Here is a 27,079-nt window from a genome sequence, read left to right as displayed (position 1 = left end):
TGTCAAGAAGATGAGACAGCAGGAATGGAAAAACCAGCTTATTAGCTTGGAAATAAGGAAAATCTGACATAAATTTATATGTCATGGTTCAGGCACAAATTTCAGGCTGTTCTGTCATTTCTCTGGCTCTCTAGATTTTAAAGCTGGGGCTAAGGACACTGCTCCCGCTTTTTTAACGAGGACCTCCACAAAGGCTCCTAGCAGTTTAAATGCCAATAAGATCCTGAACTCTTCAAACTATTCAAAGTTAGGAACTGTTCTCCTTAAGGAGCTTTTAAAGTCAGGCTTCTTGCTCCCCCGATATTAACAAAATGTATTAGAAGAATTAATCTAGGAAACCTAGGAAGGCAGTCTTGAATTCTCATCTCGGGAGAGGCAGTACATCGGCACAGGAGCAGATTTTAGCTGGTGTCAGGAAGGGGCATACGCGACCCAGGCTCCAGCACTCCCTCCTAACAACCATCTCACCATCAAGGAATTAACCAGAGGTTCGGTGAGACATTCTCATGCCTCAGGATGGGCTTCGAACTTTGGAGGCTCTTCCTACCTAGAGCCACAATCATTATTACCTTACGACCCCGTGATGGATTACCAGAGGACAAATCTTGCTTCCTAACCTCTCTGCAACATTCGTATATAACATTCTTATACAACTTCTGCTTAGGTAATACTTTTGAAACGATCGGGATGCTGGGTCCCTTTCCAGGTCTTTCTGGGTTTCAGAGTGTGGTGTTCTCGTAATGTTGTCAAGTTCCAAATTCCGGCCTGTCTGTAGTCAAGTGTGTAAGATCCCAAACTCACGGACGTGCCACACGGCGATCACTGCAGAGGGCCCAGGGGCCAGCGGGCACGGAGAACCGCGAAAGGAGCGAGATTTACAAAACTCCCCCTCCGCTCCCTTCCCCGTACCACTGACTGGTCTCTAGACCTTCGGTGTTAACGCCCAGGCCAGAAGTCTCGAGCCCAGTTAGGAGCGGCCCCGGGGGGTCGGGCGGCTGTCCAGAGGGGTCGCTGTCGCCCGCACAGCCCCCGCTGTGGCCCGAGCGCAGGTGGTCCTTGAGCGTCTGCTTGTAGCGGAAGCTCCTGCCGCAGTAGGCGCAGGGGTAGGGCCGCTCGCCCGTGTGGATGCGCTGGTGCTTCATGAGGTGGTGCTTGCGGATGAAGCTCTTGCCGCAGTGCGCGCAGCTGAAGGGCCGCTCGCCCGTGTGCAGCCGCCGGTGGTTCAGCAGGTGCTCCTTGCGCATGAAGCTCTTACTGCAGTCAGTGCACGGGTAAGGGCGCTCGCCCGTGTGGATCATCTGGTGGCGAATCAGGGCCGAGTGGCCATTGAAGTCAATGCCGCACTGGGGGCAGGAGAAAGGCCGCTCCTGCGCGTGCCCCCGCTGGTGCAGCAGGAGGCTGATTTTCAGGCTGAAGCTCCGGCCGCACTGCGCGCAGCGGAAGGGCCTCTCGCTCGCGTGCGCTCGCCGGTGGCTGGTGAGCCGGGCCTGGTCCGCGAAGCGCTTGGGGCAGTCGGGACAGGGGAAGGGGCGCTCGGTGCTGTTATGGACCCGGAGGTGGTAGGTGAGTCTTGAAGGGTGAGTGAAAGTTCTGGCGCAGTGCGGGCAGGTGGGGGGCGTGTCACTGGCGTGGGGCTGGGAGCTGCTGCTGAGGTCGGCCTGCTGGGGAAAGTGCTTAGGGCACTGGGCACAGGACAAGGGGTGCTCACCTGTGTGGCTGCACTGGTGGGTCAGCAACATGTCTTGGCTGAGGCTCTTGCCACAGTGGTGGCACGAAAATACCTGTTCCCCGGCCGGAGGCGGCAGGGGGTAGCTGCCCAACTGCGTGAAAGTCACTTGTCCCTCAGAGGCTTCGGCCAGGTCGGCGGCTGGACGTCCAAAAGGTGCCATGGACGCAGACGGCTGGCTTTTGAAAGCCACATCGGAAAAAGCGTCCTTCGCTGCCGGTGGTGGAGAAGAGAAGGTGACGGGAACCTCGGGGCACAGGGAGGCTCGGGCAAGGCCTTCAGCTTTGATGACAAGCTCCTCATCTGAAAGAAAGGACTCAGGGTCACCCCTGTCAACAGCCGTCTGATGGCAACTCCCGGCACAAGGCCTAAAAATGACACATTCGTCTACTCTTACTTCTCTTCGGTCGGCCAGATAAATGCTTCATGACTATTAGCTCTCTTTACTTTGCCTGAAAATCCAGTCCACATTTCTGGCTCTGAATCTTTGCTCGTTCTGCCCTCCCTTTTGTAGCCTCCATCCGTCTCTTCCCAGCTTCCCAAATCACACCCGACCATGTCACGCCAATCTTGCAAGGCCCAATTCCGGCTTCACAACTGGCTAGAGGCCGCAACTAAACACCTAAACTAAAACTAATGGATCTTCTCCAAACTCCTGATTTCTCTTATAGAAGTCATCCACCCCACTCACCCTGGAGACTTAACAGTGGGCGTGCCCAGTCCTGGGGCGGGGGGAGGTGTCCGATATAAATATCTGGAAGAGCACCAACTGGTATTTTTTATTTGTTTCCTAGACTCTAATGGAACACAGGGCATAGAAGATATTTAAAACAGGCTGCATCAAGTCATATATATGAATGGGTTCCTTCTGACCTTGGGATTCTCTTCTACAATTCAGATGGCAAAATATAGATGGTGCTAAATCTCTGGGAAGGAAGCTATTTGCTGCTTCTGCCATCACTTTGTCCCGCGGGAGAGCTTTGTCAACACTTGCGCCTCTCCAAGGACATTCTTGTCTCTATGGCTCATCTCCTCCCCCCGTTTTTGTTCTATCCTTTCTACACAATCCTCAGATGGTCTTCGGTCTTTCCTCATCCTCCTACTTTTGGTACATCCTGTGGGCACTTATCTTTCTCCCTCTAACAAATCGACTTTGTCTTTACACTTAAAAGGGTGTTTTCACACGTAAAATTCATCTTACTTTGATTTCATTATTTCTAACCTACTTGAGTGTGTCCTTTTCCCCCTTTCCCCAATCTTCTTCCCCATCCTTGCCTCCACAACACGCCCCCCCCCCCCCCCCCCGCCGCTTCCTCAGTCAGTCCTGGCCTGAGCAGAATCTGGACAGGGGCATCTCCGAGTCCTCACTCACCGGCATAGGCACCCTTGTGCGGGTCACTCTCCTTGGCCTCCTGTGGGGCCCCAACCTGGGGTTCTTCCTCTTGTTTGATCCAAGACAGAATATCTGATGTTGAAATGCCAGGCTCTATTTGTGGGGAAAAGAGAATGGCCTTCAGGGCTTAACTCCAAAAGTGACAATGATCGGGTTGGTGTGCTGAACACTATGTTTTGCCCAAATATTTATCTCCAACTGGAAAACCAAAACTAAATCAGCCTTTGAAAAAAAGGCATACATCTAGAGAACCTGATTTATGTATTTTTACATGGTATACCGAAACCTATTTTCTTTCTTTTTATTTATTTAGTAAACTTTCACTCGTGGCCCCAAGATCAAGAATCAAATGCTCTGGGGGCGCCTGGGTGGCGCAGTCGGTTGAGCGTCCGACTTCAGCCAGGTCACGATCTCGCGGTCCGTGAGTTCGAGCCCCGCGTCGGGCTCTGGGCTGATGGCTCAGAGCCTGGAGCCTGTTTCCGATTCTGTGTCTCCCTCTCTCTCTGCCCCTCCCCCGTTCATGCTCTGTCTCTCTCTGTCCCAAAAATAAATAAAAAACGTTGAAAAAAAAAAAAAAAAAAAAAAAAAAAAGAATCAAATGCTCTGTCGACTGACCTAGCCAAGCATCCCTTGATTCACTATTTTCATTTTTTTTCAATACAGTATGAGTGCCCTAGGCACACCCACATTTCTAGAATACTTTTTAAGTTTATTTATTTTGAGAGAGAGGGCAAGTGAGGAGGGAGGGAGGGAGGGAGGGAGGGAGGGAGAGAGAGAGAGAGAGAGAGAGAGAGAGAGAGAGAGAGAGAGAATCCCAAGCATGCTCCACACTGCCAGCAGGGAGCCCGACACAGGGCTCAAACCCACACACTGTGAGATAGTCATGACCTGAGCCAAAACCAAGGTTGCCCACTTAACCGACTGAGCTACCCAGGTGTCCCTCACTACTTTCATTTTAAAACAAATCAGAGTTTTTACCTTGGAGAGGACACCCTGACATAACCTAGAATCAGTAGTGCTTTCATTTTGTTAGCACTCTTACTTCCAAAATGTTTTCACCTTCTCTCACAGCTTTTTAATGAAATAATAAAGTAGGGAATATTTTCTCCATTTCGGTAGAGAGGGCCCCCAGAGGTTAAATAAATTGCCAGTAAGGAAGTATGTATGGTGAAATGCCATATTATCAAAGGTCTGCTTTAAAATGTAGCAGGAAAAAGGCAGAAGAAACAAGATTGACCAACAAGTTTTTCTTAGATGTTAATTAAAAAACAAATACATTCCCAGAATTACAAACTTAGGCCTATTTAAACACAGATCTGACTCCTCAGAAACATACTTTTCAGGTTCTCAGTTCTAGGCTCTAAAAGATCATAGTACTTTAAAAAATTAAAAAAAAAAATTTTTTTTAATGTCTATTTATTTTTGAGAGAGAGAGAGCAAGCAGGGGAAGGACAGAGAGAGGGAGACACAGACTCTGAAGCAGGCTCCAGGATCTGAGCTCTGAACTGTCAGCACAGAGCCCAATGCAGGGCTTGAACCCACGAACTACGAGATCATGACCTGAGCCAAAGTCAGATGCTTAATCGACTGAGCCACCCAAGCGCCCCTAAAAATATTTTTTTAATGTTTATTTTTGAGAAAGAGGCAGAGTGTGAGCAGGGGAAGGGCAGAGAGAGGGAGACACAAAATTTGAAGCAGGCTCCAGGCTCTGAGCTGTCAGTGGAGCCCGATGCAGGGCTTGAACTCACGGAACGCGAGATCATGACCTGAGCCGAAGTTGGATACTTAACCACCTGAGCTACCCAGGTGCCCCAAGATCATATTACTTTTGCCTATTAAATGATACAGCTCATTGTTCCCTGAACCCCCAGGAGAGGGAAGAATAGTGTTTCCAAGTCCCTCAGGCCTAGTGGATTCTTCTGGAAAGAAAAAAAGAACAGCCTCCAAACGCTTTGCACATAACATGCCTCATTTGGTCAGTACAGAAACAGCTGTGCTTGCTATTTGAGCCACGGCGCCTATATGGCCTTTTTTGGCCTAAAAGGACAAGCTGGCAAGCTGAGAAGGTACACAGAGTAAATTCAAACTATACTATTTCTCAAAAAAGCCTTGTAGGTAGGTTCTGGTTTTATTTGTAGCAAATGAGCAGAACTCACTGTTCTGCCCAGTGCCTTTAAAATCAGTTAGAGTCCACTGAAATTTGGTGTGCCTAAAGCAGAAATATGAGGCGGACAAGACTAAGGCCCCAAAGACTCTCAGGTTATGCAGCAAGACCAGGAAAATACAGGTTCTAGTGCACACAGCAGGTTGCCTTTCCAACTTCCTGCTTTAAACTACAGGCTGAAATGTACTAAACATAGTCCAACCATATCTTTTTTTCTTCCAGATTTTATACCCACACACATATATGGAAAAGAGCAGGAGGGGACAGACTAGGTGTAACGAAGAGGGTCTTTTTACAGACATCCAGAGGATGAACTATTCATCAAAACTGCGAGACTTTTAAAACAGTGCTTTAGAAACCTCTAAATGTGATTCAAGTGGTTTTGACTTTTTTTTTTTTTTTGCGGGGGGGGGGGGGGGGGCGTGTAATATATTTGATGAGTTTCAATCCATTGCTCAAATTGTGCCTTCTTTGGCCAGTGGGAGCCTCTTCAGAGCGGCTCCATGTCTTTTCATATCATCAGACATCTAGTTTCTTCCATTTCTGGCATGACAGACTATCCCAGGTTCATCCTGGACATTTCCTGTTCCACGCACACAATCACTGATCTGAGAAACAGAATTTAGAGACCGCAATCTGGATGATGAGGATGCCAACAGTTAACAGGTTGTTGTTACTTCTCTTTTCAATGGACACAGCTATTGAAATACATACCTTTTAGAAAAAATGTCATGAGTTTACATTCATATTCATGATTCATATGTAAGATTACACGACTTTCATTAAATCCTTTCATTTTATACTTGTATCTTTTCTCCCTTACCTTGAAAATTTTGGTTCCTAATGACATTAATATAATCTTTGCTTTATCTGAAGACGTGTGTCAAAATAATAGCAACGTTATAAACAAAAATATGAACTCGATTTAAGATTATTTTGTGACTCTTTTATATATCCTCTAGGGATATATAGTTAAAATATTATGTTTTATTTCTTAAAAAAGTTTTTTTTAATGTTTATTTATTTTTGAGAGATAGAGACAGCACATGAGTGAGGGAGGGGCAGAGAGAGAGGGAAACAGAATCCGAAGCAGGCTCCAGGCTCTGAGCTGTCAGCACAGAGCCCAATGCAGGGCTCAAACCCACGAAACACCCGATCATGACCTGAGCCGAAGTCGTATGCTTAACCAACTGAGCCACCCAGGCACCTCAAATATTATGTTTTAAAGCCATTTGAAAGAAATCTATTTTATGTATTTATGTCACACATGAATTATATAGTTTAATTATTTCAGCCTATGCTTGATTTTTAAATTTTAATTGTTTTTTTTTTTTAATTATATAAAATAATTACAAGGTAGTGCGCTGGGGTGGCTCAGTCAGTTAAGCGTCCGACTTCAGCTCCGGTCATGATCTCACAGTGTGGGAGTTTGAGCCCCGCGTCAGACTCTGTGCCGACAGCTCAGAGCCTGGAGCCTGCTTTCAATTCGGTATCTCTCTCTCTCTCTCTCTCTTTCTCTCTCTGCCCCTCCCCTGCTCACGTTCTCTCTCTCAAAAATAAAGATAAAACATAAATTAATGTACAGAGATCTTTCTCATTCCTTTCTAGAGCTGTACTAGGTAGCTATACCATTGTTTATTCAAGAGTCCCCTACTGATGGGTATTTGGATTCTGTCCAATCTTTTGTTAGCAGCTAACCATAAAAGTTATGGAAGGGTAAAAAAACAACCCAGTTCTCCACTTTATTAAAACCCACTGGCGCCTGGGTGGCTCAGTCGGTTAAGCGTTCGACTTCGGTGACAGTATGGCAGCTGCCGGCCGGGCCACCACAACTTTCAGAGCACATTCCTCACAGGCCTGCGGAGTCCCAACGGTGGATACTTACAGAAACAAAATGAAAGTCAAATCGTAGGTTCATGCAAGCAGCAGGCTTTGGAAAAGCCAGAGAATAGAGAAAACCTGAATAGCAATGAGGAGGAAGTCAAAAAATGCTGAGGTTCTAGGTCTGAGAGGTAGTTAAAAATAGAAAAGCTGATCACAAGAAAATATAAAAATTTAACGTCTACACCAGTTAAATATTATTTTAACTATGAGGAAATTGGAGTGTGAGTGTGTGTGTGTGTGTGTGTGTGTATGTGTGTGTGTGAAACAGGTAAGGACCCATGCCGTCTGAAAAGGAGCTGGAACCTTGAGGTTTTGGGATATATACAAAGGTGTTATAAACTGAGTTAAAAATGGTACAGAGATCTGACTTTTTAAGGAGACAATGAACAATACTTGATACATGAAACAACCATTGGTAAAAATATAAAAACTTTCTTTTAAAACTTTTCGTGAGGGGCGCCTGGATGGCTCAGTCGGTTAAGCATCCAACTTCGGCTCAGGTCACCATCTCGCAGCTTGTGAGTTCGCGCCCTGCGTCAGGCTCTGTGCTGACAGCTGGGAGCTGGGAGCCTGGAGCCTGCTTCGGATTCTGTGTCTCCTCTCTCTGCCCCTTCCCCTTTTGCACTCCGTCATCTCTCTCTCAAAAATAAATAAACATTAAAAAATTTTTTTAAAACTTTTTGTGAAACAGGTGTGGAACGGAAACGTTGCCAGATGAACGTGTTAAGTATTTGTGTGAGTTAAAACCTCAGAGTTTTATCATTCCCAGGATGATTCTTGTTTTCAAACAGGATAAAGCAAAATCAAAGGGGTATCATACTGGGATGCGCCTTAATCACTGAGTTTGTATAGGAAACGATGGCCTCACTGGACTAGGGTCAACAGGCATCAACAGGGGCTAATGGCAATGCACCTGAAACCATGACCAAGGAGATCTCCCCAGAGGTGTAAGACTTAGAAACGAATTCGTTTTACTTTTGGGTCATTTTAGAATCATTGCTTGAGTTCATGGCTTCTGAACTAGAAGAAGGACAAAGATAATGGACTTTCAGTAATTATTCCATTAGAACTTCTTGGGTAGTTTTTCTCCAAAGAATTGCAAAAACTTGGGAGTTCAATATTCAAACCGTTAGTGACCAAATAATGGCCATGCCCCCCACCCCACCCCCCACACAGCTGATCTGCACTTGGCCCTAATAATAGAGTTAAAGAAGAATTTCAGAAAATCTCAAGATTATATTTTTCTGTATTCTCCCATTCACCACTCTTCTTTACTGATTGTATAGAATTTTATCCAACACATCAATAGGTATCCATGACCATTGCCTAGGGAGGTATAACAATTTCTCTTTCCCTTCATCGGATTCAGATGATGGTGATAGGGACAGAATGTAACATTAATTCCAAGATATTTGGCCATAAAAAGGAAGGGGACTCGCATGGTACCATTACTATCCTCAAATCCATTCTAGCTACATATTTTTATTATAACGCACAGTTCTTTCTAAAGCTCTAAAATGTAATACAATAATACATTATGGGCTTTATTTTATGAGAAATATGGATAAAATCCAAATTATTTCAGAAGATTAAGGTTTCTAGAAGTCCATCAATTATTCCAATATAAATACACTGACAATAATAAATTATACAATGTGTTAAAATTGATTAAAAAAATTTGTTTAGGGGTGCCTGGGTGGCTTAGATGGTTAAGCATCTGACTTCGGTTCAGGTCATGATCTCACAGTTCATGACTTAGAGCCCTGCATCGGGTTCTGTGCTGACAGCTCGGAGCCTGGAGCCTGGAGCCTGCTTTGGATTCTGTGTCTCCCTCTCTCTCTGCTCCTCCCTCATTCATGCTCTCTCTCTGTCTCTCAAAAATAAGTAAAAGTTTAAAAAAGTTTATTTTTAAGAAAGAGAGAGACAGAGTGCAAGCAGGGGGAGGGGGGAGGGGCAGAGAGAGAAAGAAAGTGAGAGAGAAAGAGGGAGACACAGAACCCGATGCAGGGCTCGAACTCACAAACTGAGATCAAACTGTGGCAAAGTTGGATGCTTAACCAACTGAGCCACCCAGGCACACCTAAAATTGATTTTTAAAAATATGATGTTGCTTTATGGAAGAAAAGCTGCTTGCACCAAAGTAAAAAAGCAAACAAACAAAACAAAAATGATTAGTGTTTCCATTAGAACAAGATGAAAATAGGATTTAAATGGTTAGAACTCTAAGGGAAGAGGGGTGCCTGGCTGGCCTAGTCTGTAGAGTATGCAACTCTTGATCTCAGGGTCATGAGACCAAAGGATTGTGAGTTCAAGCCCCATGTTGGGTGTAGAGATTACTTTAAAACAACAACAACAACAACAACAACAACAACAACAACAACAAAACCTAAATGGAGAATAATCTATCAAAAAGGTATTTTATTAGTTATGTCACTAAAGTGGCCTAGAATGAGTACCTCTGCCTAGTATTTGTATGCACCCTAATAACCAGTTTATTCTCCACTGAAAGGAACTGGGATTTTGCGTGTGTGTTAGGAGCAGAAAACTCTGCTGGGCCTGCGTTAAGGCAACAACCTGAGCCTGCCTGTCGTCAGAAACGCCTGTTGCAAGGTTTACGTCCCTACACCAATTGGAAACTTCCCCCAAATGTTAGGAGGGCTTCGCCTGGCCTAGTTGTTTGTGCAGCGGAGGTTATGCGGAACGTTTCTTTTCCTTCTGGGAGTCCAGAACTTTGGAATATGCTAGGCAGAGGATGCCTATGTGACCAGCTCGCAGTGAAACCCTTGGATGCTAAGTCTCTAAGTTTCTCCGGGAGACAACATGCTGCGCATGTTGTCACAACTCCCTGCTGGAGGAACCGCGTGTGTCCTGTGAGACTCCACTGAGAGAGACTCTCTACTGACAGAGGACTCTGGAAGGTTCCCCTGGTTCCCTCCAGACTTTGCCCTGGGCACCCTTTATCTTTGCTGGCTTTGCTCTGTATCCTTTTGCTGTAATAAACCTCAGCCCTAAGCATGACATTATGCTGAATCCTGCGTGTCCTCCTAGTGAAGGACCGAACCTGGGGGTGGCCTTGGGGACCCCCCAGAATAGACTGGAGCGTATTTTTTTTTAAGAAAACAAGTACTGAGGCAGTACTGGAAAGACACAGGAAACCATTTAAAAATCATCTCACTTGCCAAGTTGACAATTTCAGCAACCAACAGAAAATAGGCTTAAATGAATGAAAAGGCATGAATATATGATTAAATCTATAAGGGGGGAAATATAAAGGATTCTAAAGTAGAGACATCTGAGGGGGTTTTAAAAATGCTATATATTGATCTGCCCAAATAATATGAAGCCTGTCCTCAAGTTCTAGTAAGTACCTAGGTTGATAATCACCAATGTAAGCTAAAACTGTACGGAATCAAACCAGAGCATTAAAGAAATTCAATGCTTACACTGTTTGTTAATTTTCCGTAAACACGTATTAATACATTTGGCTGACCACCCACAAATGGAGCCTTAAAAACCATGATAAGGGGCGCCTGGGTGGCTCAGTCGGTTAAGCATCCGACTTTAGCTCAGGTCATGATCTCATGGTTCGTGAGTTCAAGCCTCGCGTCGGGCTCTGTACTGACAGCTCGGAGCCTGGAGCCTGCTTCGGATTCTGTGTCTCCCTCTTTCTGATCCTTCCCTACTCGCGCGCGCTCTCTCTCTCTCAAAAATAAACAAACATTAAAAAAAAAAAAAAAAAAAAACCATGGTAAAAATAGAGAAACTGGCAGCTAAATGAAATTTTCATATATTATTATAAAACCAAATTATTTACACCTTTTCCATTCATCCTCAAAAATAAGATGACACACTGATTTATACTGGTTGAAAACTATGTTAGATAGCCAATAACATCAACTACGGCATAATTTCCAATAATTTCTGTAATCGAGTCACCCATCTTTGTGATATGATTTTAGATTCATTACTTAGATCCATGATATAAAGGTTCGTCAAATTCAACCTGTTTGATTGCTTAATACCACCACCCACAGAGACTGTAGAATAACATAATGTGTGGCAGATATATACATTCTTCAAAATTCAGAGACTGTCGGGGTGCATGGGTGGCTCAGTCAGTTAAACGTCCAACTCTTGATTTCAGATCAGGTCATGATCTCAGTTTGGGAGATAAAGCCCCACGTTGGGCTCAGTGCTGACAGAGTGGAGCCTGCTTGGGATTCTCTCTCCCTCTCTCTCTCTGCCCCTTCGCCTGTTCGCATACTCTCTCAAAATAAAGAAACAGACATTTAAAAATAAAAAACTCAGGGCTCCTGGGTGGCTCAGTCGGTTAAGCGTCCAACTCTTGGTTTCGGCTTAGGTCATGATCTCATGGTTCGTAGGTTCGAGCACCGTGTTGGGCTCTGAACTGTCAGTGCGGAGCCTGCTTAGGATTCTATCTTTCTCTTTCTCTGCCCCTCCCCTGCTCTTCTTCGTACTCTCTCTCTCTCAAAATAAATAAATAAACTTAAAAAAATATATTGAACTCTAGGCTAATGATATTCATACTGAACTACATATGGGGAATTTTTTTTTTTTTTTTTTTTTTTTTAAGGAGAGAGAGAGAACTCAAGCAGGGGAGAGGGGCAGAGGGAGGAAGGAAGAAAAGGAGGACAGGGAGGGAGAGAGGGGGGAGAGAGGGAGAGAATAAATGAATTTTAAGCAGGCTCCACACTGAGTGCGGGGTCAATCCCACAACCCTGGGATCATGATCTGAGCCACAATCAAGTGTTGGGCGCCACGCCAACTGAGATGACCCAGGCACCCCTATGGGAAAATGTACTGATGTGTGTATTGAACTGGAAATACACTGAAAATAGGATGGATTGATAGGGATGCAGAGATGGATAAATACGTGTAAACTGTTAGTGACAGAATCTAGGTGGTAGGTATCTAGGTGTTCACTGTAAAATTATTTCAACTTTTCTATTTAGAAATTTTCATAATGAAACATTAGGAAAAAAATAGTGCCCGGGAGAGGGGGTGGGTTCCAAGAAAAGTTCATCTAATAGAGTGGTCTGAAGGATGAACTTTCTGTGAGCTTTCTGTCCAACAAAGAACGAAATGGTGAGCTTTTTCTGACCGCAGGGGTGGGACTTGAGACAAACAATACAACTGTACTTGGCTGAGCAGTCTTTGCACACAACAGCAGGCAGCTGCCAACCAAATAAAGCAGGGAGGGCTCATTAATGACAGCTGGCTCCCAAACCAGGTGAAGTTTGCCCAGGTGGCCATCATTGGGCTCTGCCGGTTAAGTGCATCTCTGAGGGACCCTGCGGACGCCCACCGCCCCCCCACCATTTCTGACCCGCCCGGTGTATATTCACTGAAGCCACTTCCCTCCAGGAAAGCGTTACCGCTTCCCCTGCCATCTACGGATGTTAATTTTACCAGATAATTAGGTGTGGGAACCTGTCACGGAACACCATGAATAGCCCTCAGAGGTGAGGTAGTCGTGGGGACAGGCCACGGACTGGCAATCTCTAATACTCCCCCTATTTAAGTGTCTGAGGGTCACGCGTTACTCACGGTCTAGCTGATTGAGATTGGAGAGGCTCTAGAAGCCCCAAGCCCTGCTTACTTAGTTCTGAGCCATCGTCTCTGACCAGGAAGGGGAGACAAGGAGGGGATCATCTCCTCTCCTACTTACCTTCACTGGGGTCAGTGGGAATCTCACTCTCCTCTGGTCCTGCCTGCTCCTCTGTGTTATGCTCTCCTTCCGGCTGAATCTGAGATAAGACATCAGGTTGATTCATGGCATAATCTAGGAGAGGAAGAAGGAAAAGGAGATAGGACAAAGAGCTCAATGAGGATGACAACTAATTGCCATTAAGGCTGAATTGTAGGCTTTGAGGTCCACAGTCCCAGGGAAGTTGTTTCAGATTCTAGAGCACTCCTCCCCTTCCATTCCCCTCCTGTACGGATGACATCTCTTGGGAACGCACACGAGAGGAGAGGTGATGGGAAAGGCATGTGTGCTACTTTAGCACTGCCCACCTGCTGCTTTCACTGAGGAAGAGGGACAGTTGCCTCAAGGGGGAGAACAAGGCCCTTTCAACGTGAAGAACACCTATGGAAACCACTGCAACTGGGAGACCCCTAACCCTGAGCTTCATTCTCCATCCGATGAACTGGCAGGAGAGATTATGATTTCCTACTTGTGAAGGGTGAACTGGAAATCTCTGGCTTGCACCTAGAATCTGAAGTGTGTGGGGACAGAGGGAAAATGAGGACCACTGGAGGGAAAGGGACTGCTCTAAGCCCCCGTGGAGCTGGGGTCCCCTCATTCAAAAGGCGCCAACTTAGCCTCACCCATGGAGATAAGAGACTCGTAGTTGCCCTTCATGATATTCTTGTAAAGCTCTTTTTGCCATTCTTCTAATTTTTCCCACTCTGGAGTGGAAAAGTAGATGGAGATATCATCAAATGTCACAGGCACCTGAAATTATAATCATATTGGAGTTAGTCCCTCCCACTGCAATTCAGTCATTTAGCCAATCTTACTAAGTGCCTACTTGTCACACAAAGACTGTGTGGGATGCAGGAGGGATACAGGAAAAACAGGGCACAGACCCAACCTCTAGGAGTTGAAGACATTTTCAAGGAGAAAGGCAATAAACTTTAGAGCGACGAGTTTTGGGAGGTTGGAGCACATGACTTGTAAACAGTCCCTCACGGAGAGAGGCACAGATGCAAAGCAGTATATAATTCACACAATACAACATGTTCTGAATACCCACTACGTACAAGCTTTATCCTAAGTGCCAAGATTACAAAAATATGGTTTCTGCCCAAAATAAGCATATGGTCACATTCAAATTGAAGACATGGACCAGAAATTTTGGATATCGAGCTATAATAGGGCTGGGATGAGTCTAGAAGAGATGGGGCTCTGGTGGGTTATTAACAGGCCTAATGGGAACAGGAAAAACATGTAAGCATGGAAGACCGGAGATTACTTTCAGAGAACAACGATGAAGCCTGCCGAGTTGGGAGCTCGGGCTTCATGTAGGGAATGGTCATAGGCAGAACAGAATCCCCCCACCCTCTGGCAACGTTTCATCCAAAGCTAGGTACTTTTCCCTAGGTAAAAACTGGAAGGTTCTTCTGTAATGAAGTATAAGAGTTGCCTGGGGAATTTAAGGTACCTAGTACGGGCACTATCACCTCATTCTGGCATCTAGCTGGTCATAAGGCTAGCTCACCCTCCTGTCACTGGACAGCTTCCTGTAGTTAAATTCTGAAATACAAGCTAAGCACTAAGTGTCAATGCCCATTTAGCAAAGTCAGCCACTTGAACAAGAAAGACTAAAATGAGGGAGGAAAATGTGGAAGGAAACAAATACCCAGGCAACAGAATTTAAAAAACAAAAACAAACCACCACCACCTCCTAACTAGTATTCCCACAAAGATTTGAGAGATATTACACCACCCGTAAAATAAAAACAGGATGCTATGGAAAAAGGAAGATCAGAGAAGAAGAAACATTTCTGGTATCTACTATACACACACACACACACACACACACACACACACACACATTTTTCCCAAAATTAAAAAATTCAATGAAAACCATACATATTTATTTTCATAAACTTAACATACCCATTAAGAGTCAAAGGTCTATACAATACTATGAGGCAACTGGGTTTATTTTCTAATTGCTTCATTTTCCAACTAGAAATTTTGTTCTTTAGGGGCTAGAACTTTAAATTACTTACTTTACACTTGCTCAGCACCTGAAGCCAGGGTGAGGGCAAGTGTAGATGACATAATTGTATCTAATGTCACTACACAAAAGATTTGTGACACCTTACAACAAAAACACATGACAAAATAATGATTAAAAAAAAAAGGATCAGGATGGGATTCTGGTTCAAGGCTATGAACTAAACACATATGAATCTTCCTTCCCTCCCTGAGTTCTACTGAAATGACAGTAAATAAGATCAGCAGGGACTAAATCTTTTTTCTTTTAATTTTTTTTTATTTTTGAGGAGGGGAGGGGCAGAGAGAGAGGGAGACAGAGAATCCAAAGCAGGCTCCTCACTGGGAGCACAGAGCCCAATGCAGGGCTTGATCTCATGAACCACGAGATCATGACCTAAGCCGAAGTCAGACACTTAACTGAGCCACCTAGACGCCCCATAAATCTAAAGCAATGCCAAGAATAAGGAGAAGCCATCACTAGACCAGAGTTTTTGATGAGTTTCGCACCGAGACCCAAACGATGGGCACACTCTGGGGTCCAGGGTGTAAGAGGAAGCCGCAGCTCCGCGACTCCGCGAAGGACAGACTGCAGTTGAAGAATCCAGAGATTTCCAAGCTCAAAGCTGGCAGAGACAATGAATGAGTGGGAAGAAAAGTGATTATGGGTTGCAGTTTGAAGGTGTATCTTGGGACTAGCAGGGACCCCTCCACTGCCCTGGCAGAGGGAGGAAGCGGCAGCGTTTACCCCAGAGCTGAAACGGCGGACATCACCTCTAAGGACATCTAACAGTCCAGCCCGCCTGGAGACAGCATGCACTTCCAGGGGGCATGTGATGACACAGAGTACCGCTTCCCTCCTGGTCTCTGGGTGGTCCCTGCACCCCCTACTTGCTCCTCACCAGGGCACCTCAAAGCAAAGCCCAACTATGTCTAGCATCAATGGAGGCAGCTCTCTGCTGTAAAGGAAAGATCTTTTGGTTAAACAGACTCACACAGTGGCCGAGGAGACATGCCAGCTTCCTGTCATTAACCTATTAATCAGTTGAGCCTGTCACTTATGGATACACAACCTAGGTTTACTCAATATTAAAAAAATGATGCTGTGAGGATACACAAACACTACAAACGATCCTAGAAGAAAAGCAATGAACAGGGGCATCTGGGCGGCTCAGTCGGTTAAGCATCCGACTTCGGCTCACGTCATGATCTCACAGTCCGTGAGTTTGAGCCCCGCGTCGGGCTCTGTGCTGACAGCTCAGAGCCTGGAGCCTGCTTCAGACTGTGTCTCCCTCTCTCTGACCCTCTCCCATTCATTCTCTGTCTTTCTCTGTCTCAAAAATAAACAAACATGAAAAAAAAACAAAAACAAAAAAACAATGAACAAATCAAACACGCCTCTAATACATATTCCCAGAGACATTTGAATATCACATCCATTTAAATAAATTCAGGTTGCTTCAAAAAAAGGAGATAGAAATAACTATTCTTGAAAATTAAACATGTAATTTTTTTAAATGTTTATTTATTTTTGAGAGAGAAAGACAGAGCGTGAGTGGGGGAGGAGCAGAGAGAGAGAGGGAGACACAGAATCCAAAGCAGGGTCCAGGCTCCAAGCTGTCAGCACAGAGCCCGACGCGGGGCTCGAACCCATGAACCATGAAATCGTGACCTGTGCTGAAGCCGGTCACTCAACCAACTGAGCCACACCCAGGCGCCCCTAAATATGTAATTTTTAAAATAAAAATGAGAAAGGCTGGAAAGGAAGGTGATGAAACTCTAAAAAGATGAACAAGAGGCTCCTGGGTGGCTCAGTCAGTTAAGCATCTGACTCTTGATTTCAGCTCAGGTCAGGATCTCATGGATCGTGGGTTTGATCCCTGCATCAGGTTCTGCACTGACAGTGCGGAGCCTGCTTGGGATTCTCTCTCTCTCCCTCCCCCCACTTGCACATGCATGTGCTCTCTAAATAAATAAATAAATATGGGGCGCCTGGGTGGCTCAGTCAGTTGGGCGTCCGATTTCAGCTCAGGTCATGATCTTGGCAGTTTGTGAGTTCGAGCCCTGCATCAGGCTCTGTGATGACAGCTCAGAGCCTGGAGCCTGTTTCAGATTCTGTGTCTCCTCCTCTCTCTGCCCCTCCCATGCTTGTGCTCTGTCTCTGTCTCTCAATAACAAATAAATGTTAAAAATTCTTTTTTAAATAAACAAACAAAAAAAATTTTTTTAAAGGTGAGGGGCACCTGGGTGACTCAGTCGGTTGGGCGACCAGCTTCAGCACAGGTCACAATCTCATGACTCGTGGCTTCAAGCCCCGCGTCGGGTTCTGTGCTGACAGCTCAGAGCCTGGAGCTTGCTTCAGATTCTGTGTCTCACTCTCTCCCTGCCTCTCCCCTGCTCACTCTCTCTGTCTCAAAGGTAAATAAACACCAAAAAACATTTTTTTTAATAAAAAAAATTTTTTTAAGGCGAATAGGGGGTGCTTGGGTGGCTCAGTCGCTTAAGTGTCTGATTTCAGCTCGGGTCATGATCTCACAGTTCATGAGTTTGAGCCCTGTCGGGCTCTGTGCTGACAGCTCAGAACCTGGAGCCTGCTTCAGATTCTGTGTCTCCCTCTTTCTCTGCCCCTTCCCCGCTCACGCCCTTTCTCTCTCTCAAAAATAAACATAAAAAAATTCTTTTGAAATAAAAAACAGAAAAAGGTGAATAATAGGAAGGGAAAGTTAGAGACAAAGATCACAACCCACCATGAGTCAGATGGTAGTTCCAGAAAAAAAAACAGGAGAAATGGGGATGAGATATTCTACAAATAGGATTATGGAAGAAAAGTTTCCAGAGCCGAACAAGACACCCATCTTCCGAATGAAAGAGAACACCAAGTGTGTGACACAAATGTTAAAAGACCTACACGAAGACACACCCTCAACACGTTTTAGAAAAACAAGTACAAAAAAAAACACCAAGTACAAATGGGAAGATTCTAGAGAACAGATTTCTTGTAAACGGATTTGGTGTTCATTTGGAATTAATGCAGAAATATTAATTTGGAATTGATTTGGTATTCAGGTTTATCATCAATGGCATTCGATGTTATGAGACAAAGGACCGATGCCTTCAAAATTCTGAGAGAAGTGGAGTATTCAGCCTTAAAACGGAAATGCTGATACAACATGGGTGAACCTGGAAGATGTTGTGCTGAGTGAAATAAGCCAGTCACGGAAGGACAAATAGTGTATGATCCCATTTATATGAGGGACTCTGAAGAGTCAAATTCACAGAGACAGAAAGCAGAATGGTGGGCGCCAGGGGCCGGGGCAGAGGGGCTGGGGGATTAGCGTTTAATGGAGACAGAGTTTCAGTTTGGGAAGTTCTGGAGATGGATGGTGTTGGTAGTTGCACAGTGACGTGAATGTACTGAGTACCACTAAACTGGGCATTTAAACGCGGCGAAAATGGTACATTTTAGGTTGTGCACATTTTACCACAGTTTAAAATTGAAAGTAAGAAGAAAACTGAGGGAAGATTATTCTGAACTTGGCACTCAGAAGTAAGGACAGGGTCACCTGGCGGCGGGGGCGGGGGGGAGGGGTTCAGTCAGTAAGTGTCCGACTCTTGATTTTGGCTCAGGTCATGATCTCATGGTTCGTGAGTTTGAGCCCTGAGTCAGGCTCTGTGCTGACAGTGAGAAGCCTGCTTGGGATTCTCTCTCCTGCCCTTCCCCAGCTCTCTCTCTCTCTCTCAAAAAGAAATAAACAAACATAAAAAAAATAAATAAATAAATAAAGACAGAATAAGAAGAGTATTTTCAACAAAGCAAAAATGCAAATTTTGCTTCCCATATTTAAAGCTAATAAATCTCTAATATGTTCTAACTTTATGAAGATATCTTAAAGAAATATCACATTATCTTCTATACGATTTTGGAGTTTAAGATGGAGAGTTTAAACATTATCCATTTATCTAGGTAAGACAATGGGCGCACACTTTAACTTACCTTTTCTACTAATCTTATGGCAATACTAAGTATAAATTACCCCAAAGAACTCCTGGAGGGGCTCCAGACACACAAGTAAAACACACTGGGGAAGGTTCTCTATCAGATGCTGACTCTGATATCCCTCCCTGCAAACCTGGAAAGAGGCATCGGTCATCATTCTCTCCCTTTTCTCCCTTCCCACTCACTCTTCAACCTGCCCTTCCCAGACTTCTATGCCCCGCGTCTTAGCAAGGTCTCCGGCCAGGTCTGTGTTGCCAAATCATACTCTGTCTGCATCTTTCTAGACCTCTCAGTGACATGCGATCCAAATGACAGCTTTCTCCTTGAATGCTTTTCCTCCTCGTCCTGTGATGCCACATACACTCCTGTCTTGTTTCCATCTCGCTGGCCACTCCTTTTGGTCTCCTTTGCCAGCTCTGCCTGCCCCTGGAGCATGGTCCTTGGACTCTTCTCCCTGCTTCGCCATGCTTTCTCCTGAGGCAATCACCTCCAGTCTCAGGACTTTCAACAGGGTCTGTGCACCCATGACTGCCAAATATTACTCTGCTCTGAGCCGCGGGGACCACTTAACATCTCTCCTGACTGTATCGCGGGCACCTCAAACCTAATACTGCCAAAAGAGAGCTCCTAATTCCTTCCCAGTCCTCAAGATAGTCCCCATCTCAGTAAATGTCACCACCATCCATCGGGTTCTTGAGCCAAAAGCCTAACAGTCAGTAAACCTAAGGTGGTTAAGAGCATATGCTCTGGAGCCAGCTGGGTTGCAAAACTACTCTATTACTTATATTTAGTAACTAAATGATCTTGGGCAAGTTAGGGTTCCTATGAAAATAACCAAAGCACTTAGAACAAGTTCTATGTAAATTATCACACACTAAATTTAAAATTATCGTTGTTCTTCATTACCAAATTCCCATCCGTGACTTCTACCCAGCATCTCCGCCAAAAGTCCAGAATCTGCCCACTATCCGTCTCCACCACGGCTACCCTCACCCAAGCCACTCTCATCCCTCCCACTATTGCAGCTGCCTCTTGTTTTCTCCCTGCCTCTATTCCTACCAACCTGATCCGTCTCCTACGGAGCAAAGCGATTTGTTCAAAATATCAACCAGATAGAACTCCTCTGCTTAATACCCTCAATTTCTTTCCATTATACCCAAGATAAAACCAATTCCTCACCTTGGTCTCAGACCCCTACATCAGTGATTCACAGCCCCGGTTGCACATTAGACCCCACCACAGAGCTGTTAAGATTTGTGTTTTAGCTTCATCCAGGACCCACTAAATCAGAATCTCTAGGTGTGATGCCCACCAAAATGGAAAAAGCCCTCGGGTGATTCCTATGTACAGTCAGTGCTGAAAAACACTGCCCTAAATGACGTGACCTCATCCATTTCTCTAGGCACAGGCCTGTTTTCACCGCATACCAGCTAATGGGTTTCCCCTTGCCTTCAGTGTTCCACGTTTGTTTGTCTTCGGGACTTTGCACGGGGCATCGTCACCGCCTAGAAAGTTCTTCCTCAGATCTTCTCACAGCTGCGTCCTTCCTGTCATTCAGTCTCAGCCTAAATATTAGCACCTTTATGAGAGCTGCTCTGAAAACCCACCAAGAACTAAATCACCGAATAGCACTTTTTTTAATCTACTTGCACCTAAAGGGATTTATATTCTTGTCTGTTTATATTTTCTGTCTTTCTCCACTAAAATTTAAGCTCCAGAGAAGCTTACATGAATTGTTCAGTGCTGTGCCTCCAGGATATAGATATTCAGTAGACAGTACGTGTTCAGGAAAACCAGATGCCTCGAGGCTATGTTCCATAGATTAAGAATGAAGTTTATTTTCTTCTGGTGTATGGGCCACTCCCTGCAGAAGGGCCGGGCCCTAGCCCCACAACATACTTCCGTAAAGGGTACTAAAGGGCAGGATCATGCCAATCCTAGGCCTACGGAGAGCCCCAAACCATCTACTTGCCAGCTCTTCCCCCAGACTCCTCTTTTCACCAGAATTACCAACAAATTCATAAGGGCCGACTGAAATGATATTTAATTTAGCTTCCGCACCAAGACGAAGCAGACAGGTTAACAAAGACAAAAGGGACTCGGAGATAAAGGACAGGAGAAAGCTGAAGAGAAAAACAAAATCTGCCAGGTAGCCAACTCTGAATTGGAAAGAGGTTTCTAATCTTCAGTCGGACACTTCAATTCAAATCACAGCTAAATTGAACGTGAAATGTTTCCCAAATAGATGAACAAAACCCAACTTAATCGCTCCTTTAGCCTGACTGGCCAACAGGATCCCTTACTCCTAGTCTATGGACTAGTGGTACCACTTTCCACCCAGAAGGGGCGAGGGAATTACCTTTGGGATATCCCCTTTGATCCCCGGCGGCAGTCGCAGGATCCAGAAGTTTCGGTTTCTCAGCAGGTTCTCCAAGTTCTCCAGCCGCCTCTGCAGCAGCCCGTACTCCTGCAGCAGGGTCCCCAGCACGGCCCACTTGCCCTCCAGCTGGTTCCCGAGATCAGCCACCGTCTTTTCACAGCTGGCCAGCTTCTTCTCCGCCGTCCCCGTCCGTCCTTCCAGGTGCAGGAGGCGCCGGCTGTGGACCTCCACCTTTCTCTCAATGGCCTGCACGGCTGCCACCACGGTCCACAGGGAGATGGCTGCCGTCTGCAGATGGGCCTCGTTTGCTGCCGGGGGCGTGGGAAGAGGAAGGGGCTGCAGGGAGGTAAGGCATTCAGAGTCCCATTCAGAAGTCTGTACGCGGTGGAGAGAGGAGACAAGACACTGAGTGTTGGAAGGAACCTAAGCCAAACTAAAATCAAAGAAGGACTGGTTAGCTGGTTAACCAGCTGTGATTCATCTAAATACAGTTTTAGCACTGCCTGCAAAAGCTTCATCTTTATGGTGCTCGTCAGCAGCAAAAGCCAAGAGGGCCGCTTTGGCGGTTCAGGGATGAATGAAGTCAGTGAGGGACACTGGATTCAGAACCAGCCTGGCCTATCCCCTGGGGTGTTACGCTGTAGAGCCAATTGTCCAGAGGCTCGGGTTGCTGCTGCATCCTCTATTTCTGGAAAAGGCCTACGTGCACCAGATCTTTCTAGGTTCCTCTGAACTCACTGCCCTCTGATAAATCCTTTATTGATTTATGCTCCAGCCCTGTCCACCACCCTGCTTACGAAAAGCTGAGAGTATTGAGTATGGAGAAAACATATTTTCAAATATTTGATGGTTCTAAAACGTTAGGCAGAACAGACTTTTTTCAATTAAAATTTTTTTTAATGTTTTAAATGTTTATTCATTTTTGAGAGAGAGAGAGAGAGAGAGAGAGAGAGAGAGAGCGCAGGAGGGGCAGGGGCAGAGAGAGAAGGAGACACAGAATCTGAAGCAGTTCCAAGCTCTGAGCTGTCAGCACAGAGTCCGACGCAGGGCTCGAACCCTCAAACCCGCAAGATCATGACCCGAGCCAAAGTCGGATGATTAACCGACTGAGCCACCCGGGAGCCCCCTTAATTAAAATTTTTTTTAACGTTTATTTATTTTATTTAAAAAAAAAATTTTTTTTAACGTTTATTTATTTTATTTAAAAAAAAATTTTTTTTAACGTTTATTTATTTTTGAGACAGGGAGAGACAGAGCATGAACGGGGGAGGGTCAGAGAGAGAGGGAGACACAGAATCCAAAACAGGCTCCAGGCTCTGACCTGTCAGCACAGAGCCCGACGCGGGGCTTGAACTCACGGACCGCGAGATCATGACCTGAGCCGAAGTCAGATGCTTAACCGACTGAGCCACCCAGGCGCCCCAACGTTTACTTATTTTTGAGAGAGAGGGTGCATGTGCAAGAGAGCAGGGAGGCGGGGCAAAGAGAGAGGGGGTCAGAGGATCTGAATCTTCGCTGAGAGCAGAGCAGCAGAGAGCCCAATGTAGGGCTTGAACTCACGAACCGTGAGATCATGACCTGAGCTGAAGTCGGACACTTAACTGACTAAGCCACCCAGGTGCCCCCAGAACATTATCATTTTTTATTTAATGTTTAATATTTTAAATATTATATTGCATTTATTCCAGAGGGCAGAACTAGAACATGGAATTTTCAGGCAGGCAAACTCTGTCCTACATAAATAATTTTTGAAACTAGATCTTTCCAAGAAAATACCAGGCTGCCCCATCACTGAAAATGCTGTGAAATAAAATGAATATTAAAAAAAAGAAATTCCAGGGAACCTAGGTGGGTCAGTCTGTTGAGTGTCCAGCTCTTGCTTTTGTCTCAGGTCATGATCCCAGGGTCATGAGACACAGCCCCCGCTGAGCGTGGAGCCTGCTTAAGATTTTCTCTCTCATCGGGGCCCCTGGGTGGCTCAGTCGGTTAGGCGTCCGACTTCGGCTCAGGTCATGATCTCGTGGACGGGTCCGTGAGTTCGAGCCCCACGTCGGGCTCTGTGCTGACAGCTCAGAGCCTGGAGCCTATTTCGGATTCTGTGTCTCCCTCTCTCTGACCCTCCCCCGTTCATGCTCTGTCTCTCTGTCTCAAAAATAAAGAAACGTTAAAAAGATTTTCTCTCTCATCATCCGACTTCAGCTCAGGTCATGATCTTGCGGTTCTTGGGTTCGACCCCTACACGGGGCTCACTGCTGTCAGTGCAGATCCTGCTTCGGATCCTCTGTTCTCCTCTCTCTGCCCCTCCCCCACTTGCGCTCTATCAAAAATAAATAAAACATTAAAATATTTTCTCTCTCTCTGCCCCTCTCCCCAGCTCTTGGTCGGTCTCTCTCTCTCTCTCCAAAATTAGAGAAAGAAAGAAAGAAAGAAAGAAAGAAAGAAAGAAAGAAAGAAAGAAAGAAAGAAAGAAAGAAAGAAAGAAAAAAGAAAGAAAGATCCTACAACATAGGGGAGATTGGACCAGAATGACCTCCACAAAGCCTTGCGACTCTATGAATTTGACAACCCGCTCCCTGGCCACAACCTCCCATCTCTCCAGCTCACCCACCACCTGCTCTGCAATCCCACTAAACCCCTGCCCAAGCCATTTGCTCCTGGCTTCCCAGCCCGTTACAGGCTTCGTTTCCTTCCTCGGTGCATCATTTCAACCACCTTCAACCCCTTTCTGTCTTTCTGCCTCACCTGCTCCAGCTCTGAATCAGTCTAACTGTTCCTTCTCTGTTCCTGTAAGCAACCTGGTAAACCCTACTAAAGGAAGTCACACGACAGGGAAAACTGGTGTCACCCCACACCAGTGGTCTCTAAGCTCAGCAGGAACTCAACACTGCCTGGTGCCCCCTACGCTTTTCTTCCCATTCCATATAGTAGCCACTGCAACCCCCCGCACACCCCTTAAACTTTTAGTACAACGCTTCTCAAACTAACGTGCCCGAGAATCATCTGCAGATCTCGTTAAAAGGCAGACTTGGACGGTTGAGCGTCCGACTCTTGATTTCAGCTCAGGTCATGAGATCGGCCCCGCATCTGGCTCAGCGCTGACAGTGTGGAGCCCGCTTAGGATTCTCTCTCTCCATCTCTCCGCCCCCCCCCCACTCGTGCTTGCTCGTTTGCACGCGCGCGCGTTCTCTCTCTACAATAAATAAACTCAGAAATAAAAATGCAGACTTTGATTCAGCAGGCCTGGGAGGAAAATTGAGATTCTGCATTTTTACCAAGCTGCCGGGTGATGCAGATGCTGGTGGTTCAGAGAGCACACGTGGGGCAGTGAGACACTTGTCCACTGCAGGCCCCCTCAACCTCAGGGGACAACATGGCCTCCTACTTTGAGAAGAAGAGTGGCCTGCAACTCTCTCAACTTTCTCCTATTACACTGGCTTCTCACTTCAAACTCATCAGTAGCTTAATCCATGCTTTCTTCCTTCCTTCCCCCAGGAAAAGGTTGCACGCATCCTATTTAAAACTAATCTCTCCACTTATGCTCTGAATGCCAACGCTTTCCACACTTTTAGGGACATTGTTCTTTTCTCTTTTTTATGGTCAGTAGTTCAATGTCTCCTAATTCTTCTCGGTAAAGACAGACCCGCACCATTCAATATGGGAACCACATGTGGCTATTAGCACTTGAAATGTGGGTATTGTGACTGGGACGTGCTGGAAGTTTAAAACACACACCAGATTCTGCAGACTTAGTATGAGGGGGGAAAATGGAAAACTTCATTAGTAAGTTCTTAATATTGGGAGCACCTGGGGTGGCTCAGTGGGTTGAGCATCTGACTCCTGGTTTTGGCTCAGGTGACGATCTCAGGGTCCTGAGATTCAGGTCTGCCTCTGGCTCAGGCTGTGCACTGAGCATGGAGCCTGCTTGGGATTCTCCCTCTGCCTCTCTCCCCCTCCCCCGACTAGCGTGTGCTCTAAAATTCTAAATTTTTTTTTTTAAGTTTATTTGAGAGACAGTGCACGTGGGGGAGGGGCAGAGGGAGAGAGAAAATCTTAAGCAGGCTCCCTGCAGCCAGTGCAGAGCCTAAGAGTCAGATGGGGGGGGGGGGAGGGGGTTTGAACTCACAAAACTAGGCGATCATGACCTGAGCCAAAACCAGCAGTCAGATCCTTAATCGACTGAGCCACCCAGGCGTCCCCTGCCCCCCAGAAAAAACATTCTCAATATTGGTTACACACTGAAATATTCTGTATGCTTTGGATTAAATAAAATATATTAAAATTAAATTCATCTATTTGTTTGCACTTTTTAAATGCCAGCACTAGAAAATTTATGTAGTGTCCACTTTATTTCTATTAAATAGGGTTGGCATTGAGGCTTGATCATCTTTACCCTGGTAAAAAAAAAAAAAAAAAAGGAAAACAGATCCAAGGGCAGACACTGCGTTCCTCTCTACCCTACTCCCCACCCCATTGCTACCTGCTCCCTCTTTTCCTCCTCACTTTCCAGGCACTCCATTGCCCATTCTGTTTCCTGACTCACTAAAACGGCTCTCCTTGGGGCGACCAAAGGCTTCCCGGCTGACAAAATGCACGGCGTCCGTGTCAGTCCTATGCTACTGGGCCGGTCCCTGCTCCTTCTACGTGGCTCTTGTGCGCAGGGACTACGTGGGTCACCTCCGCGGCCCTAGCAACTGGGAGAGGGCCTGGCTCGCTGCCGGCCTGCGGGAAATAGCCGCGGGATGAATAAACACGTCTAAGGCTATCTGGTCCTCGGAACCCGCACCAGTCGTTCAGCAGCAGCACAGACGGCGGGCCTAGGGTGGCGCGCGTCGTCATCTACCTGGCGCTGGGGACCCCGGCGCTCACGCAGCCCTTCGTCCCGCCCGGGGGCCACCGTCCCCGCCGCATCCGCGGCCGCGCGGGGCTCAGGCGGACGGCCCCGAACGTGATTCTGTGCGGACGGCTGCCGGAGCCGGAGAACGCTGATGGAAACACCCAACCAAGCTTCCTGCCGGCCGCGCGTCTGGCGGGCAGTGGCGGGGCTGACACCGAGCGGGAGGAGCCCCTCTTCGCTCATTCCTTTCATTAGCGGAAGACGCGCTCTCGGCTCTAAACGTCCGAATGGGAAGGAGGAGCCCCGGGCCTCGCACCCGAGGCGCCGGGACCGCACGATGGGGGAGGGGGCGCCGCCGTCCCGGGCCGGAGTTCGGCGTCGGTGTCCCCACTCGGCGCCTCAGGCCCTTCCCCGCCGGCGGGACCCCGGGAGCGCCCTTGCGCCGGGGCCCCGCGCCTGACAGGCCGGGCGACCCGACCTCCTCCCCTTCCGCGGGTCCGCGGCGCCGAGCCCTAGGCGCCCAGACCGTCCCGGGCTCGCAGCGCTCGGCGCGCGGGCCGCTCTTACCGGAGCCGGGGCCGCCTCGGCCATGGCCCTGCGCTGTCCGGCCCGGGCCGGAGTCGTCGTCGTCGTCGCCGCTGCCGCCGCCGCCGCCGCGCGCGGCCCCACGCAGGCCGGCCCCGGGTCTCTCCGCAGGCGGCGCCCGCCCGGCTCTGCCTTCCCTGCCCGGACTCGCGCGGCTGCTCGGGGCGCCGGGACGCAGCGGAGGCACGGCGGCCGGCCGGTGAAGCTTAGGAGGCGGGCAGGCTCAGCGGCGCTCGGCCCGCAGCGGCCCCTCAGCTGGCGCTTTGTGGCCACCGAGCGCACCCTGGAAACGGCTCCGGCCTAGACGCGCCGCAGGCCCGCGCCGCCCGCCCGCCGCCGCAGCGCGCCCCCTGCCGGCCCCGGCGGCCA

The 27,079-nt window shown here is 47.0% G+C and overlaps 1 protein-coding gene across 1 annotated transcript; it reads right to left on the bottom strand.

The window, feature by feature from the left end:
• Nucleotides 1-53: 53 nt before the first annotated feature.
• Nucleotides 54-26,991, bottom strand: ZNF398 (zinc finger protein 398). Its single transcript, XM_042926988.1, has 6 exons — nt 26,693-26,991; nt 21,271-21,666; nt 13,519-13,645; nt 12,857-12,970; nt 3,099-3,212; nt 54-2,029 (listed from the first exon to the last, which is right to left on the bottom strand). Exons 1-6 carry the CDS (start codon nt 26,714-26,716, stop codon nt 876-878), a joined length of 1,929 nt encoding a protein of 642 aa, XP_042782922.1. The 5' UTR covers nt 26,717-26,991; the 3' UTR covers nt 54-875.
• Nucleotides 26,992-27,079: the final 88 nt, after the last annotated feature.

Source organism: Panthera leo, chromosome A2 (assembly GCF_018350215.1).
Source record: "Panthera leo isolate Ple1 chromosome A2, P.leo_Ple1_pat1.1, whole genome shotgun sequence".
NCBI lineage: Eukaryota > Metazoa > Chordata > Mammalia > Carnivora > Felidae > Panthera > Panthera leo.
The sequence above is the reverse complement of the archived record's forward strand: the minus strand, read 5'-3'. Positions and strand labels throughout refer to the sequence as shown.

Excerpts from the sequence above, each read along its gene's own strand:
- ZNF398 (XM_042926988.1), bottom strand. The coding sequence starts at position 26,716 with ATGGCCGAGGCGGCCCCGGCTCCG. Across the intron at positions 13,646-21,270 it reads TCAAAGGGGATATCCCAAAG|GTGCCTGTGACATTTGATGA; the intron begins GTAATTCCCTCG and ends TTATAATTTCAG. Across the intron at positions 2,030-3,098 it reads GCACAAGGGTGCCTATGCCG|ATGAGGAGCTTGTCATCAAA; the intron begins GTGAGTGAGGAC and ends CCTTTCTTTCAG.